Here is a 16,603-nt window from a genome sequence, read left to right as displayed (position 1 = left end):
ATGCATATAAATCAATAATCAACCCAGAAGAAAACCTACATTAATAATAAATGAATTCAGACAAATAGATTTCATTAATTTTTTTCCATCTTATAAAAAGACCACAAAAGTTACAAATGGTGTGTTGCCAAGGCAGCAGCAATGACCCAAACATCCAATTCTTAAAATATCAAAAGTGGATTTGAATTAAAAACACTACAAAATGGAAACCATCTAAAATGAATAAAAACCCAAGCAGTCCTCATCAACCTAAACCTCCCTATCTCATTTCTTTTTTTCCTTCATTCTAATGTACATGTTAGCGTACCTGTCATTTTTATATTTACATCTCTACTATCGCTGCCGACTGCTGCTTCTTATGTTGTAACTTTTCCGTCCGCTGTTACTCATCCGACGAACACCACTCCCACCTGTCCACTCTTCATCGTAATCATCGTCTTCATCCCCACCACCGGTCGTTCGCACCGCTTTTCCTCCTTTCCTCGGAGTTGGTCGCTTCCTTTTGATGTTGGCTGTGAATGTTGAGTAATCGATTGCATCTTCCCTCAACGCATTTTTGTATTCCTGTATAAAAGCTGTGTAAGAACAGTCGACAATGAAGTTCAAACTTCTAAACCTGACTTCCTAGTTTGTTCAAATTACCTGATATCTCTGCACCAATTCTTGATAGGTGCTAGGCAAGGTTGTCTGTGTTTCACCGATGTCAAAGGGAACGTTCTGCCTCGTTAGAACATCCCCCGGCTTTATGGGTTCAGTTGGAGAAAAGGCCTAATTTGTACAAATAAGATTCATCGATGAGGTCAGTTTCGTATCTGCGATTCATGGTAAAATGTTTCGGAAAAAAAAAAGAAATGGCATAAGCGTAAGTTCAACCTGGCATCTTTGATCATTCAGGCTATAAACAATTTTTAGATGTCTTTTTAGCTTCATAAGAAGCTGTAATGCAGTAGCAGCAAGAACGTCAGCCTGAAAATAGAAAAAAATGGTCTTCATCCATGAAATTCAAAACCAGTCAATGCAGGCCATAGAAAATTAGGGTTTGCAGGGTTCAAAAGTACCTGGATTTTTTGAATTTCATCTTTGGAAAGAGAACGAGGTTCAGAAGGGGCCATCTTATGCATTGTTGTCTCAATTGCAGGAGGATAATCTGAAATAGACTGATAACTGAAGTTTTGCTGGATTGTACCATTCAAATCGATTGATGTCATGTGAAAGAAAGGAGGCTGAACCACAGGCGGCTCCTGAAATGTTCCGTTCAAATCTAGCGTAGCCATATGATTATAAGCAGCTTGACTATAATCCGGCTGAACTATCCCGTTATTACTAGTCATCATCTGAGCATCTGTTTGCAGCAAATTTGAACTCAAGATTTTCAAATTTGCCTCAAGAGCCCCTGCTCTGACTTGTATCACTCGATTTATGGCGTAGATCAAATAAAGTGGTTCATCAGGAGATGAAAATGGTAACAAAGCAAGAGTTTCCGTACAATACCTGTAAACGGGAAATCAACTTCTCAGCATAATTAATCGAGGAAGAAAGTTTAGATTAGGCAATGAGTAACTCACATCAAGAAAGGTATAACGGAATCGTTCCAGCTAGGATTATCAAATTTGCGCACAATTGAGGACATGAATTTGTTCCTAGCAACCCGATTTCCACGAATTAGCTTGTAAATTCTAGAAACTCCCAGCCTTGCTTGTGTTAAAGAACCAGCATCAGATTTCCCTTTCAAATTTCCAGGAAGCTTTGATTGGGATTTTTCATTTGGATTTTCAAGTGCATTGCCACTAATTGAGCGCATGAAGATAAATGACAGCTGAAGCCCATCCCCCAGTCGGCTCTCGAAAAAAGCAGGATATCTGAAAATTAAAGCTTTTATTAATTAATTACAATAAGCAAATGTAAGGACACAAAATGATTTCAATAGCACAAGGGAAGTACTTCTCATTCATATTCATTAGCAAATGATGAGCCAACTTTTGGTTGACGTCCAGAGGATCCGTTTCTAGGGCTATAAGGTATGGGACACAAGTAATAGGATGAACAAGTCCTTGTCGAAGAACTACTTCCACTATCTGCATCGGTAAAATATCACAAAAATTCAGAGTCCAAACAGACCTTGTAAAGTCAAAATCAAGAAAGTCAACGATTTTACTGATTAATAGAGAATCATACATGCAGCATCTGGTGATAGTTCGATACTAGAATTTGAATCATGTAAGGCTTTCAACGCGCCAATTTTTCTTTTCCTTTTTCCCCTTTTCAAAGTCTACTTTCTATCCAAATGAACAAATTGTAGGTAAATTTTTATAAATTTCTTAATCCGGACAAACTGCCACCCATAATTTTGTTCAAGTCTTACATATATTCACTTTCAGATTCACAGTCCCAAAATTGCTTCGTCCCAAAGAAATAAGACAAGGTAAACAATTTCTCACCTTTAGGGCGGATTGGCGAACTTCTTCGTTAAAGTCCAGGCATCTCCCCAGAATATTATCCCAATACAGCTGGACTATACCCCCACAAATGTTAGTATCGCCAGCACCCGCAGCTACAGGGACACTGTGGCCACCTTCTACAGTATACTGAACTTGATCATCACTCACTTTATCCGTTTCCATTTGACTTTCCGCATCAAGAAGATATTCCAACAAATTTTGTAACATTTGCATCTGGTGGAGAGAGTTGCTTAGCATGCATCTTGTACATAGAAAGATAATTGTAATAAAGAAATTAAGTGATGACAATTTTACCTTAAGACGAACATTAGAACTCGCTGCTAATGCTGCCTCTAAAATCTTTCCAATGTCCTTTTCCAACATATATTCAGGCCTAGCAATTAGAGCGAAACCTAATGCCTAAAATAATAAGCCATAGGAACAAAAGAATATGTCATAATATTAAAATATGTTCACACGGAGATGAAGCAAACTCCGAGATAAGTAGGAAAAAATGGGTCATACCTGCAAAGATCTAACCTTTATGCTAAAATCATCCATTTGAAGATACTTTTTAAACAAACTAATACTGCTAGCAACATCAATATTTTTGCTACTAGAACCACCAAACAAAGAATTTCCATAGCGGATAAGTAATCCAAGACAGAAGAGAGAGCGCCCCACTTGCTGCAAAAGATAATAATAAAATATAAAAGGAGCTGACTTCAACTTTATGATTCACATATAAAGTTTTTCATAGAAAGAAAAGACAACCGAACCAAACCTATTTTCATAATCAAAAAGAAGATCTGTACATATGAACCAAACTAGCCAAAAAGATTGCAGGTGGAAATAACAATATTATTTCTAGCAATGAACCTGCTTGTTATCAGTTGCTCGGGAATCCAATAGTTTGAAAAATAACTGAATGAGATACTCAACAACATCACCAGTATTCCCTGCCTTTCTACTCACTGAACAAAGACACCTGCAATGAGAAATAAAAATAAATGATGGAACTGAAAGCAGAAACAGAATACCTTTTGAGTAGAAACACCTGCCTTTTTACTCACAAATGTAGCATAGAATCACATTCCAAGCATACAAAAACTCGAACAAACAATAAATTTAGACCTCTGGCGGAAATAGAATTTAATATGAAGATTACAAATTTAGCAAACAACTGGAATTACACAAAAGTTGAAGACAGTAAGAAAGGGAAGCTGAAGATACTTGATGCAAGCGTGGACAACAGTCAAAAAGGAATGCCGGACGATCATGTGCTTCAGATCTTGTTTTAGTTCATCACCAACACTAGGAGGCAACTTTCGCATCAACGGCACAACGGCATCAATTACAAAGATTATACTCTCCAGTAACTGTGCACCAACTCTGTTATCAACCTGAACACAAGAAGTGAAAAATCAATTAAGGTAAAACCCCCACAGCCTATAAACCATTGGATTACAGCAGTGAAGAAAAATTACAGGAAGCAAAATTTAGAAAATAATCAATGACAATAGAGAAAATTGAAGGAATTAGCCTAAAACCTGAAACAACAAAAAACTGGTCAAATAACAAGAACCATAAGATTGACATGCCCAAAGATTAGTGGAAAGGAGCAAAACTTCAGTGCAGTCCAGAGACGAAGAATATCATATTTGATGTAATCAAACAAAAATAAAACTAGTCTGTTATTTCAAAACTAACATTATTGGCTTTCTGGAAATTAAAGCTACTAAAAAAGCAGGTAGCGCAGAATGGTTGGTTATTCAAATGAAGATAGCTAGACTGTAAACACAAAGATCATGACTTAAAATATGAATGCAGACAAGAAAGCTAATAGATCCAAAAGACACCTGATTCCGTCAATGTCATTAAAAGAAAGTATAAAATAACCTGACTCTTAAGGTAAGGCTGTAGCGTGATAACAAATTGGGAAGGATCTGAAGCTGGCATGCAAAGTGATGGGTCCACAACACAAAATGCGTGCAAGGCCAAAACATAGGGGAGTGTAGGAACTTCTGCTTCCACATTACTTGTTTCTTCTGTCTGCAATATTCTTTCCAATAAGCACTTGCACATCACTTCACATCGCCTGCGTACCGCAGCAAGGGAGACAGGGTTGATTCCAGCAGCTTTCGCTGATTGAGGGAAAAAATCAAGGACCAAGTTACGCTTAATGACAGTTACAAGAAACTGATGATTAGGCAACTGCCTCAGTGTTTCAACAATCTGTTCAGTCTTCTTAGCCACCTCCAAAGGAATGGAACTACCATCTCCAGGATACTGAGTCTGCATTCCAGAAGGTTCTTCAAACCAGAACTCATAAAATGTCTTACAAACAAGATCCTGAAGATGAAAAAGAAGAGATTAAGAAAGAATACCAACAGAGCAATAGTTTTGATGTGAAAATATATAACACAAAAATGTCCAATGTCACTTCACTAAGCTAGAACAAAAGAAAAACAGGACTGATAGTTTGCATCACCAGGTTCTAGGTACCACGGTAATGCCCTTCGTAGAACAAAAACGCCCCAAAATGGTTTTTAATATACAAGAAAAGGATTATTTGCACAACAATTTTGCTGATGCCTCAGTCTAATATTTGAAAAGAAGAAAAAAGTAACTCTTAACACCACAAAGGTACTGGCATTAGTGCCTCAGTCTTTGACATGAAATACATTGTTATTGTTTCAGAATTACCTGAATACTTGATTCATCATCACTAACACGAGAAATAATCTCAATGCAAGCATTTGTAAACCCTGAGAAGTTAGGATCCGCATTGCACATATCTCGAATAATTTTGATTGCTCGTTTCCGTACGCTGACTCCAGTATCTTTAATCCTCTCTGCTACCTTCTCAAAGTACTAATTATCCCCATATTTTTGGAAAAGAGAAAAGAAGGGGGGGGGGGGGGGGATGAACCAGAAACAAGTGTTGTCAATAAAAGATGCCCAGCTTTAATAAGATGGACTAGTCGAGTTCAAGTAGAAGTACCTTTAAACTAACATCTGGATGTGAAGCAATGTGCCTGCCAACTAGTTCCAATGCAGCTTCCCTGACAGATATTGCAGAGTCACAAAACCTTCCCTCAACAGCCACTTGAACACGTTTGTCACCTAATACCTCTGGATCAACTTCTACAATAATACTAACCTGCCATCATCATACACATGCAGAAACTTGTTTTGTCAACATAAATGAAAAATGAATATGCTAAATCCAAAAAACAGTAATGACAAGTTGCAAGAAACTTTCACTTACTGCTCGTAAAGCCTTGGCCCTAATCACAGGGGAGTTTTCTCTTAAGCTAACCTGGAAAGAAAACATGTAATAAGAACCAGACCTGCCTTACCTACTAAATCAGGGACTTGCAAAATATTTTACTAACCAGAAGCAAGTAAAGAATCTTGTCAAATCCTCTAGAGAAAGAATTATTTTGTCCCAGTGCTAAAGCAATTTTCTTGACTGAATCCCTTAAAAACAGTGAAGAAACAGTCCCCGAATCACGCACTATTGCTTTTGATCTCAGTCTAGAAACATAGTACTTGAAATTTTGTTGAGATTTCGGGCCATCTTTATACCATAAGCAAAGATAACACCTGCATCCAAGAACACAAGTTTAAACAAAAAACCAATTAGGAAGAGCTACTTTGAGTTTTCAATTTTCACATGCATAACAACCAGGAAAGAGATTTCTTAAAAGTATATACCATCGAACAAAAAGATGGACATCATCAGCAGAAGCAGTATCTTGAAGATGATTCAAAAGCATCTGCTGAATAATTTCAACTTTCGTAATTGGATCAGAAGATTTAGAACTTTCTGAGCGACCACGTTTCGGTTTCTCATTATCCTTGTACTGCGATTCACAGTATGATTGCAATACAAGAAGCTGCTTCTTACACATGCAAAACTGGCAGTACCAACTACGGTTAGGACCTTCTTGTTCTCTTACCCCCATACAATCACTGTGGAAAAATCTTTGACAACCTTGACACCTATATAACACTTTCTCTTCCTTTCCATCAAAACAAATGGAACATGCACCTTTTGGGTAACTACGATCAGTATCATCCCCACTAAGCAATTCTTCCGATATCCAGAACTTGTCCTTCCTATTGAGGAGAGCATCATGCTTCAACCTTGCTGCTATTGTGCCCAGAAGATCAATTGCCATTGCACGAACAGAGGTATCCTTAGATTTCAGACCTGCATTTTGGAGCAGTAAAACACAAAGAACCTGCAAACAATAGCTCCTTAGTTTTGAACCACTACCATCTTTATCCAAATAATAATGATGAAATAAATATAATCAATCTTTTTTCACCTCTAAAATAGGAGCAGCAGCAGGGTATTCAGGTAGATTTAATGTTGTCAGTAAATCAGTGACAAGATTCTCAATCATCAGTTTCAACTCAGAGGCCTCTTGAGTCTTTACAGAAGCAAGACGTTGAAGGACACGAGTCCAGAAATGACAACATGTATCCTGAACAGATTCATGGCATTTAGTTAAATAACCAGCATCAACTGACACTTCCAAGATGGGACTTCCAATTGATGTTTGCTTTAAAGCTTCAGGAAGGTTAGCACTGCTATGAACCAACTGAATCAGCAAAGCTGTAATCATCTGGATCTGCCTCTGTTCTTCATCAGGTAGGTGATACGCTCTTAATGCTCGCTTTGAAACAGGCAACTTCCAGAGAAGCTGAACCATTTCATCTATTATATATGTTCTATGTTGGGTATATGAGTAGAATATCTGTATCAAAAAAAAAACACTCGGATTAAAGAACAACATATAATTGCCATAATTTACCTTGATGTAAGCATTTAATCATGTCTATCCTTTTAACTGCAAATTGAACATCTGGATTCATACCCCAGTTAGCAAGCCAATTGCTTTGAGTTGCAAGAGCTGAATGTTGTCCACCAAAAAAGTAGTGAAGCTTGTCTTTAATAGTTGTAGAACACAACTATCAGATAACTTCTCAATCAACAACAAGTCTTTGAGTAAACCAAGAATTGTGCAGAGCTTTTGTAGTATAGCATTCACAGCACCAGAGACCCTATCAAGGAAGAAGTTAAACAATAAGAAGACACCTAACTTCTGCTGCGCTAAATTATTTTCCATAATACTAATGAATAAACACACTTATTTAACGCTGATTTCTTTGCTTTAGCAGTCTTGGTACTCCGTCTTTTCTTGCTAGCAGACCCCAGTTCAGCATCAGGCTCCTCATCATCATCATCTAGAGGAAAAAACGTAAAATTAAGCTGTTCAGTACAAGAAAACTAACATAATACACCCACTAACATTTGACTGACCATGAAATCTAGAGAACAGACTAGAAAAAAAGATACAGTTTTATTAAAAAAAAATGAAGACAATATGAACTTTTGACACACTGTCACGATTATTGATGCAAATGAAGACAATTCTGTTATTGGTAAGAAGCACAGCAAAAAATGATCCAGCACATTTTGCATAAATCAGATGGCTAACCTTCAACTGCTCCATTTTCACTTGGTTTATGCAAGGCACGATATGATGGGTCATAAGCTGACATAACATCTGTTATCTGGTGCCTAGAGAACTCTAAAATCCTTTCAATAATCTGGTGAGAAAAGAGAGAATGAATAATCCGTGTTACAACAGCAGAAACAGACAAGCAACATAAAACCTGAATGCAAGGTACAGCAGCAGGGATCATCATTTAACAAAAGATATGATGTGAGCAAAAAGCACCAGCCATAGCCTTCAAAAAGTTTCATTTTGACCCCTTTAAATTCCAAACCTTTTTTAGTGTTATTATTTAGTCCTACCCATAGTAAATTCAATTGAAAAATACAGAAAGTGCTTACATGAAAACCACCCTCTTGACAGGTAAGACTTCCATTTATTTTAACAGATTTTTAGCAGTCAGGAATTACTGGAACAATTTAAATGGTTTGGACTTTGTATGGAACAACTGAACGCATAAGGACAAAATGCAACTGCACCAGAAGGTCAAGGTTAAGAGCTACCCAAACGAGGCACATACCTCTTCATGGTATAATTGCTTTGGCATGTCATTATGTGCCATTATTGCCAAAGAAGCATGAATGGACTCCAGGGCACAGAATACTAATGAGAATACATCTGAGTCTTGCTGAAACATTTGAACAAAAATGAGTTAAGGCTTATGAACCACAATATGCTCCTGCTATAAATCCAACACACCAGGAAAAATGAAAAAGATCAGAAATTTTTAATAGACTTAATAGGAACACCACACAGATTTGTTTAATTCATATTCTGTTATCTGTTAACAGTAAGCACATTTTTCATTTTTGCTTTCAAACTCCTCTTGCATTGTTACATATAAATTAATAAGAATCCTTCAGCAAAGTAGAGGAATCCTTGAAAAATAAGACAAACATTAAAACTAATTTATAACAAAAGAAGGGGAAATAGGCACAAAGTATCAGTTCTGATTAATCAAGAACCATCAAGTGCCAATGCAAAACCTGAAACAAGATGCTGCTAAACCATCCATACCCAAAGGCAAAATGATATTGCTTAAGTTTGAACCTAAGAACTATCCCAACTTTTCCTGTTTCCAAGCATGATAACAGATGAGAACAAAATAATAGTTGCAACACTATGCATACCTAAAGCCAGATAATCATCACTTACATGTTCACATTCATCAATAGACAAGCCTTCTGCCCGATGTATCTGATGATCTAGAACCCGTAACAATTTCACAAGAATATCTACAGGAACCAAATGTAGAAGTCTCTTTGCACGTACTGACATAATTTCATTTACAAGCATTCTAACATCATTAACTGGCAATGATAACCACTCCATCTCATCCCTATCATCAGTAGGAATTTGAGCTCTGCTGCAGAAGTCTTCTAGCAGCTCACGGAAGTTCCCAATTATAGCATCTAAAGAAAAACATTAGAGGCAAAATAAATGTGTTAATACAAATGAGAGGAGGGAGCGGAGGAGTAGGGAAAAACCAAGGCAACCTTGAAGCTCTGTAGGATCAGGTAGAACTGATGACCCAGTGTCATCAGCCTTTTTCTTGATTTTTGGCTTCTTGGAAGACGATTTTGGCATATCCTGCAATTATACTATAAAATTAAGCATGTTAAAATACTCAGGCTTTAATAACTAAATTGAAACCCATCCATACATTAGCAACAACATCAGTCTGCTTATTGCGATTGCTGCGAGTCTCTCTTTGGAATTGACCAATAAGAGGAGCACTTGACTCAGATGGCTTCCTTTCAAACATAGCACCACCAGAGTTTTTTCCCTTGACAAGACCTGAGAGACTTGAAGAAATGCAATGAACAATAAGCCCAGATAACAACATCCAAGAATGTGGGAAAGAATACAACACAGAAGATTGCAAACATACAAAGTCAATGGACAGTAACAAAACAGAAACGACTTTATTATATCAAGCACTCCCAAAACATGCTTTAAAATGCTGTGGAAAGTGGAAAAGCATCAGTGGTATGAAGAACAGGATGATAAAGTATACCCAAAAGGGAAAAATAAAAAATTGACTTGGAATTTAGACATACGCTTTTGCTTAACCAATTCATTGTAAAAGTGGCAAAGCAGCACACGAGAGGAGCTGTAGCTTAAGTGCATTCATGCATGTACAATTTCCAGAAACACGCATGCATCATAATCTTCCTACCAACACATCCCATCCACAATTTCTCTGCATTACTCTTACTTCTACTAACTTTCATGCAACAAACCATAAGCTAATATGCCCTATTTCTAATATGGAACAAAAGCATATAACCAAAAGAATCTACACCACTTTTCATATATATATATATATATATATATGCCGACTATTTCATCCACAATGCAAATCATCTAAGTTAAGGGCTACACTATCGTAGTTGAGATTTTTCATTTAATAGCAACTCTGATGCAGAATAGAAGGATATTGAATTCTAAAGTAGCAGCATATCAGTGTTTCGTCATGTCATAGAGCTAAGTGGGATTCATCACAACAGTTCTCTTGTAGGTAACTAAGTACAATTTTACGAAGGCTTCAATAAGCTAATGAAATAATTCAGTGATCTCTCTAGAAATCACACACTAATTTTGTAAAGGGACTTCCCCATCTACATATATCAGAAAGAACTATCATGCATTGGCTCAATTCCTTTAGTACTTCCATTTATTAGGGGCATCAGATAAGATGAACAAGAGAAACGAGAATACTTTGTTTACCAGGGGTAACATACTCAAATGCTGCAGGGTTGTATTGGAGAACTTGTGCATGAAGTTCCAAGGGCTCCAAATGGTCATGCGAAACTGAACCTGCCTCATCCCTAAGATTCCTGCACCAAAAAAAGAAATATAATCACTTGCTTACACCTAAGACTGGCATCTCAAATCCATAATTAATCATTTAATATTCCGTTGTTTGTTACTTTTTTAATATTTGGCTTTTGTTTATGGGAAAAAAATAAAAATTTTCTGAAAAATCTAAATTACAGTTATTTAACATAAAACGCATAATTTTACTTTCATCTTTTTCATAAATGATAGAATTATATATGCTCTCTCTATATAAATCGTTCTTTCAAACGAGTATAATTTCACCTTTTAACAACTTCGAACAGAAAATATAGAAAATAGCGAACACAGAACAGCAATTAAATCAAATAGCAACTATGTGGGAGCTTCAACCAATAAATTCAAATTATTCAAAAAAAGAAGAAGAGATAAAGCTTATATAATCAATAACAATATCAAAGACTTAGAAGTCCAAATATTTTCTTTCAGATTTCACTGCATTGAGAAAACACTAAAAAATTGAGCTAAAATTTCAAATTCACTAGAATTTTAAACACTTACAGATATGAAACGTCAGTTTCGCGAAGCAGATCAGCAATTCGACCAGCCTGAGCTATAATTTGCGGTCGGTTCAAAGACCTGGAAGCTCCAACAGCCGGGTCGTCAAACAGCCGGAGCTCCAGATCCGAAGCACCACAGAAAACAGGCAACGAAGGAAGCGGCAAGCACTGCGCCACCTCAGAGTGGATGGTGTTGGTCAAGCCGATGCCACAGTGGGCCATGTCCATTAACCTCTGCCCCGGTTGATCCGAGACCCAGGACGAGCTACTTGGATTGCTCATCGATCCGTGAGGGATTTGGTGCAGATAGAGAGCATGAAGAGAGTTGAAAATGAGTGGTTCTTTTAGTAAATATTGTAGGAATCTAAGGGTAATTTAAAAGGAATTAGGGTTTCATTTGAAAAAACCAAGAACAGAAGGGGTTTTAAGCCCTAAGAAAAAAGAGAACAGATTTGGGAAGAAAGAAAAAAAAATTAAAAGAGATAAAATAAATGGCGGGGAAAAAGTGTGAAATTTGGGGGGGGATATTTCCTTTCCGTGATTTTTATTTATGACAAGAAAAAAAATTAAAATTGGAATCGTCGAAATTTAGCAAGTTACTAAAATGCCCTTCGTTGACCCTATTTTACTGCTTTCTTGTCTTGCTGGCTGTTAAGAGTCTCGCAGAAGCTATATTTGCGTGATTGAATTGGACTAATTTTCTCTTAGTCCCTGTACTTTTGGTATATTTGAAATTTAGATTCACTACTCTTTTGGTTTTATAATTTAAGTCCAACAGATAACATCGTCAAAAGTAGGGGTGAAGCCAGAAATATTTTTGGGGGAGCCGAGATTAAGTTGTATATTTTTATGATAGTTAAAATGCAATTTCATCATTGTATCAGGTTATATCTATATGATTTTCAAAATGATTAAATCAAAATTCTAACATTTTTGGGGTCAAATTATAATTTTATCATATATTTTTTGATAAAGTGATACAACAATGTGATAGATAGGAGAAGGGTGTGGAGGCCAATTCACCCAATCGGGGTGGAGAGCCGAAGGTTACAAAGAGTGAAGGTGAAAGGAAGGTAGAGACGGTGCGGGGAATAAGTTGCCAGGGTGTAGGCTTTATTTGCTTGAGAGTCGATCCCCTATTTATTATTCTTGAGGGTATTTATAGGTGGAGTTCTGTGTAAGATGATGTTAATGTTTTAAACTTGCCATCTAACAATTATTGCGGAATACGTGGAGTGAATGTCTTCGATATGACGAAAATGTCATTCGTGTTGGGAACATTTTTCTTTTTTTACTTAAATGGCTTTCGTTAGGCATTAAATTGATCACTTGACTAAATTGTTTTTATTTTGAAAATGTCAAAAAAATAATTTACCGATTTATATCTATTAGACTTCAATTCTTAAATTCATGAGATTTAATAAAAGAACTTCATTTTAAATGTGCAAAAAGTACGAGGACAGAAAGGATTGTTAAACATTATCTTTATCATTAAACTCAAACTATTTTTGCAAGAAAAAAATAATGTGAGTTTTTTATATGTAATTGCTTAAGCAATATAAGGCAAGCTTGACTATTATTATCGTTAAGGTTGTTGATATATCAAATTGGTTTTTCATCGAGCTTTGGAATGTAAGTCATAGACTTGTTCATGAGTCGGGTCTATAGATGGTATTTATGTTGATTTTTATTGTCCAAGCTTAATCTGACTTAAAAAATTACTTTATTTTTTACTCAAATAGAAAACTAAAAGTTTGAGCTTGACCTAACTTACTGTATTTATATTTTTAATTTATTATTTTTTGTATGATTTTTTTTAAAAATCCTTAAATACACTTAAAATAGTTGAATTAAATATTCCCAACACATTGAAAACACATTAAAATAAAATATTGAGAACTTAAAAAGCACCTTGAAATAGTAACATTAACGAAATAACAGAATATATTATTGTACTTTAACACATTTAATTAATATATTTATAATATGATATATGTTAAGGCAAGGTAAGCTGATTATTGCTGAGTGACACTTGGTAATGCCAACTGCAGACTGCCACAAAGGTATTTTTTTACTTACCGTATTTAGATTGACAATTTAATGAAGAAAATATGTAGACATGTTTATGTGCTGTTTTATTGAAGATACTTTGGTCCATCTATGGAAACCAATCCATAGTTTTTGAAGATTGGATTGGATTTGAGTAAATCAAATTAACCCCTAGAATGTGGAGGATCGATGTAGACTATGTTCCTGTTTTGGAAATATATCTTTGATTGGTTGTGTTTTGAACGTTGTAATTGCAATAACTATTTTCAAGGAATTACTTTGTAATCACTTAGATTCTATGTTAGCAAGCCAAAATTGATATATGCTTTAAGGCTTTTTTAGGTTATGTATAGGAGCTTATTGAATGCATTTTAATATGTTCATTGAGAAACCTTTTTTTTTTTTTTGTGAGAGAGTGCAAACTGTTATTGTAAACATTGTTAAGTGTTTACTGCCCAAGTTCTCAAGGGGAGGATTTGAAAGCGAGTGTTCTAGTCTTTAGGTACAAAGGTGAGATATCTATATTTGGGGAGTGATGGAGCGTGAATCGCTTGTTGTATTTATGAATAAAGATAGTTGAATTATTCACTGAGCTAGGCTCCGCAAACGTAGGGAAATCGAACTGCGAAAACAAATCCTTGGTGTTATTTGTTATTCATTGAGCACTTCTATTGTTGTTTTCATTTTAAGCAAATAAGCAACTTAAGGTAGCAACAATTAGTATAAGAGTGAACACTTAACGTATTTAGTTGTGAATCTTATTGTTGTTTTTTTTTTACTATGGAAAGTTCGTCAATTACCCGTTCCCCTATGCTTGAGAGTGGTAATTATCCCTGCTAGAAGGCTGGAATGAAAATCTATATTAATTATGTTGATGATAAGGCATAACATTCTGTTCTCATTGGCTAGCAAACTCCTACTGTTGATTCAGATGTTGGAAAGGTTCCTAAGCCTGAGGTTGAATGGACTATTTGAAGAGAGAGTTGCCAACGCAAAATATAAGTCCATGATACTATCAAGCAATCCAAGATTTTGATTTTGACCACCAAATTCGAGACTCTGAGAATACAAGGTCTTGAGGCAATTGGCGAGTCCTATACTAAGTTGTGTGACATGTCTAATCAGGTATTTGCCTTCGGTGAATAGTAATCCAACTCTAAACTGGTAAGAAAGGTCTTGAGGTTATCACCTAAAAGGTTTTCTATCAAAGTGACTGCTATTAAAAAGGCCAAAAACCTGGAAAGCTTGAAGATTGTTGAGTTGATAAGGTCCCTACTGATTTGTCATAATTTGATACGTCAAATTAGGCTCTCTCGAGGATATAATGAGCTTGTTTTCAAGTAGTTTATGAGCCTTTTTAATTTTTTTTTTTCAATACTTATATTTTAGTGTCTATGATAGCTTTTCTTATATTTTACCTATTTTGAGACCCAAATTGGCTAAACTATGGCATTGTCTAATGATTGATTTGAGCTTGCGTAGGGAAACAAAAATGGTCAAACCTTGAGGAAACGTGGGTGTCATGACATTGATGCCAAGATGTTACGACACTGAGCCTCAATTACCTTAGGGGTGCAAGACTTCAACGAGAAACCAACCTGGAGCAGTCTGCCGAGGATGTCACGACACTAAGGGTGCTATGTCATGACACCAAGCTCAAGGTCACGGCTCTAAGTCTTCAAGGTCATGATTTCACTATTGATGGTCGAAATGAAGAAGCTAGGGCCACTAACGAGGGTGTCGCGCCACCAAAGCCTAGGTGTTGTAACACTGAAGCTTGACAAGTGAAAAATTTTAAAGGCAATTTTGTGTCCAAAGAAGCTTATGTCACTTTTCATTTAAAGGGCATAATTGTCAATGTTAGGTCCAACACCTTTTGCCTATAAATACCACATTATATCAACTATTTGGGGTGGATATGATACTGTATTAAAATCTTTTTTTTTTTATCTTAGATTTTTATTTTTCTCTTCTCTTCTCTTCTTTTTCTTTTCCTTTTGTTTTTGTTGTAGTACTTTTGTTTCTTCATTTTTATTGGAATCTTGTGGATAAAGATGGATTAAGCGTTTATGCTTCATCAGATGTTTATCCATTAATTAGCATTTTCTCAACCCTTATATTTTATATTTTATGCTTACCATGTGTGTAACACCCCTCACCCGTATTCAATGTCGGAATAGGGTTACAGAGCATTACTGAACTTATAAAACAATTAAACATTCACTTTACATACATTTTCACATTTCATGCAATTAACATTCAATCTCAATCAATATGTCCCTAATACGAGCATACGAAGCCTCAAACATGCTTTAGAAGTGGTTCGGGACTAAACCGACAACTTTGAAAAATCATAGAAGAAATTTTTTCTCAAAATAAGGGACACACGCCCATGTGGCCCGGCCGTGTGTCTCACAAGGCCAGCAAACACGCCCATGTGAACATTCGAAATGAGAGCACATGGCCGTGTCCCAGCCTATGTCCGAACCTGTGTAACTATCTGACTTGGGTCACACAGCCAACACACACGTCCATGTGGTTAGCTCGTGTGCCATAAAAATGGCCATACAAGTCCGTATACCAGGCCGTGCCAAACCTTTAGGGTATTCTGACTTATGCCACACAACCAAGTCACACGTTCGTGTGTAAGGCTGTATGGAGCATACTGACTTGATTTTAATTTCAACACCAGGAGACACACAGCCGTGTAACATAACCATGTATCACACATGACTGAGACATACGTTCGTGTGGACAAAAATAGGCTATTTACCAAGCCACTTTGCCACCCAAACTTGCATGTACCTATACCACATAAATTGGCACCAACATATAGTATAAATAGGCATTTCAATTCAACCAATTCAAACATAATTCGTGCACACTCAATACTCACATTATCTATACATATTAATCTCCAAAACACTTATATGCATTATTTCAACCAAACATTTTACCTTACCTAAAATCTCAAACATATAATAGCCATTTCCAACCATTAGCTGCCTTAAATGCTAAACTACCACAAACCATTTGCAAGCAATTATGAACCACATCATGGGCCAGTCTCACATATATACATATACATCCAAAACAAAATATATTTACAACCAAAACATAGCAATTCAAAAGCCAACTCAAATGACAAAATTCACTACCAAAATACATATCAAAATGACCATAATCTTATACATGCCATATGACCAAAACACAAACTCAAAAGTAA

The 16,603-nt window shown here is 36.1% G+C and overlaps 1 protein-coding gene across 3 annotated transcripts; it reads right to left on the bottom strand.

Annotated features, from left to right (window-relative positions):
* Positions 1–69: 69 nt before the first annotated feature.
* LOC108455686 (sister chromatid cohesion protein SCC2) lies at positions 70–11,867 on the bottom strand. 3 transcript variants are annotated; one of them, XM_053018730.1, is made up of 27 exons: positions 11,330–11,867; positions 10,700–10,809; positions 9,633–9,766; positions 9,466–9,559; positions 9,125–9,381; positions 8,490–8,597; positions 7,952–8,063; positions 7,601–7,697; positions 7,328–7,514; positions 6,776–7,207; positions 6,159–6,688; positions 5,837–6,047; positions 5,710–5,760; positions 5,443–5,601; positions 5,145–5,312; positions 4,338–4,790; positions 3,672–3,841; positions 3,318–3,426; positions 2,964–3,125; positions 2,754–2,858; positions 2,439–2,672; positions 1,942–2,075; positions 1,566–1,859; positions 1,059–1,491; positions 874–966; positions 643–768; positions 70–564 (listed from the first exon to the last, which is right to left on the bottom strand). In XM_053018730.1, exons 1-27 carry the CDS (start codon positions 11,608–11,610, stop codon positions 334–336), a joined length of 5,475 nt encoding a protein of 1,824 aa, XP_052874690.1. In that variant the 5' UTR covers positions 11,611–11,867; the 3' UTR covers positions 70–333. The 3 variants fall into 3 exon arrangements, with proteins under 3 accessions (XP_052874690.1, XP_052874692.1, XP_052874693.1); XM_053018732.1 differs by having other exon boundaries at positions 9,633–9,774; positions 10,714–10,809; XM_053018733.1 differs by lacking the exon at positions 11,330–11,867 and having other exon boundaries at positions 9,633–9,774.
* Between the last annotated feature and the right edge of the window lie 4,736 nt (positions 11,868–16,603).

This window comes from Gossypium arboreum, chromosome 9 (assembly GCF_025698485.1).
Source record: "Gossypium arboreum isolate Shixiya-1 chromosome 9, ASM2569848v2, whole genome shotgun sequence".
Taxonomy (NCBI): domain Eukaryota; kingdom Viridiplantae; phylum Streptophyta; class Magnoliopsida; order Malvales; family Malvaceae; genus Gossypium; species Gossypium arboreum.
Note: the sequence above shows the minus strand (reverse complement) of the source record. Positions and strands in the feature narration are given on the sequence as shown.

Coding starts and splice junctions, on each gene's coding strand:
- LOC108455686 (XM_053018730.1), bottom strand. CDS start 11,610: ATGAGCAATCCAAGTAGCTCGTCCTGGGTCTCGGATCAACCGGGGCAG. Junction 8,598..9,124: donor CTATTGATGAATGTGAACAT/GTAAGTGATGAT, acceptor CAAATGTTTCAG/CAAGACTCAGATGTATTCTC. Junction 3,126..3,317: donor GAGCAACTGATAACAAGCAG/GTTCATTGCTAG, acceptor TATCTTTTGCAG/CAAGTGGGGCGCTCTCTCTT.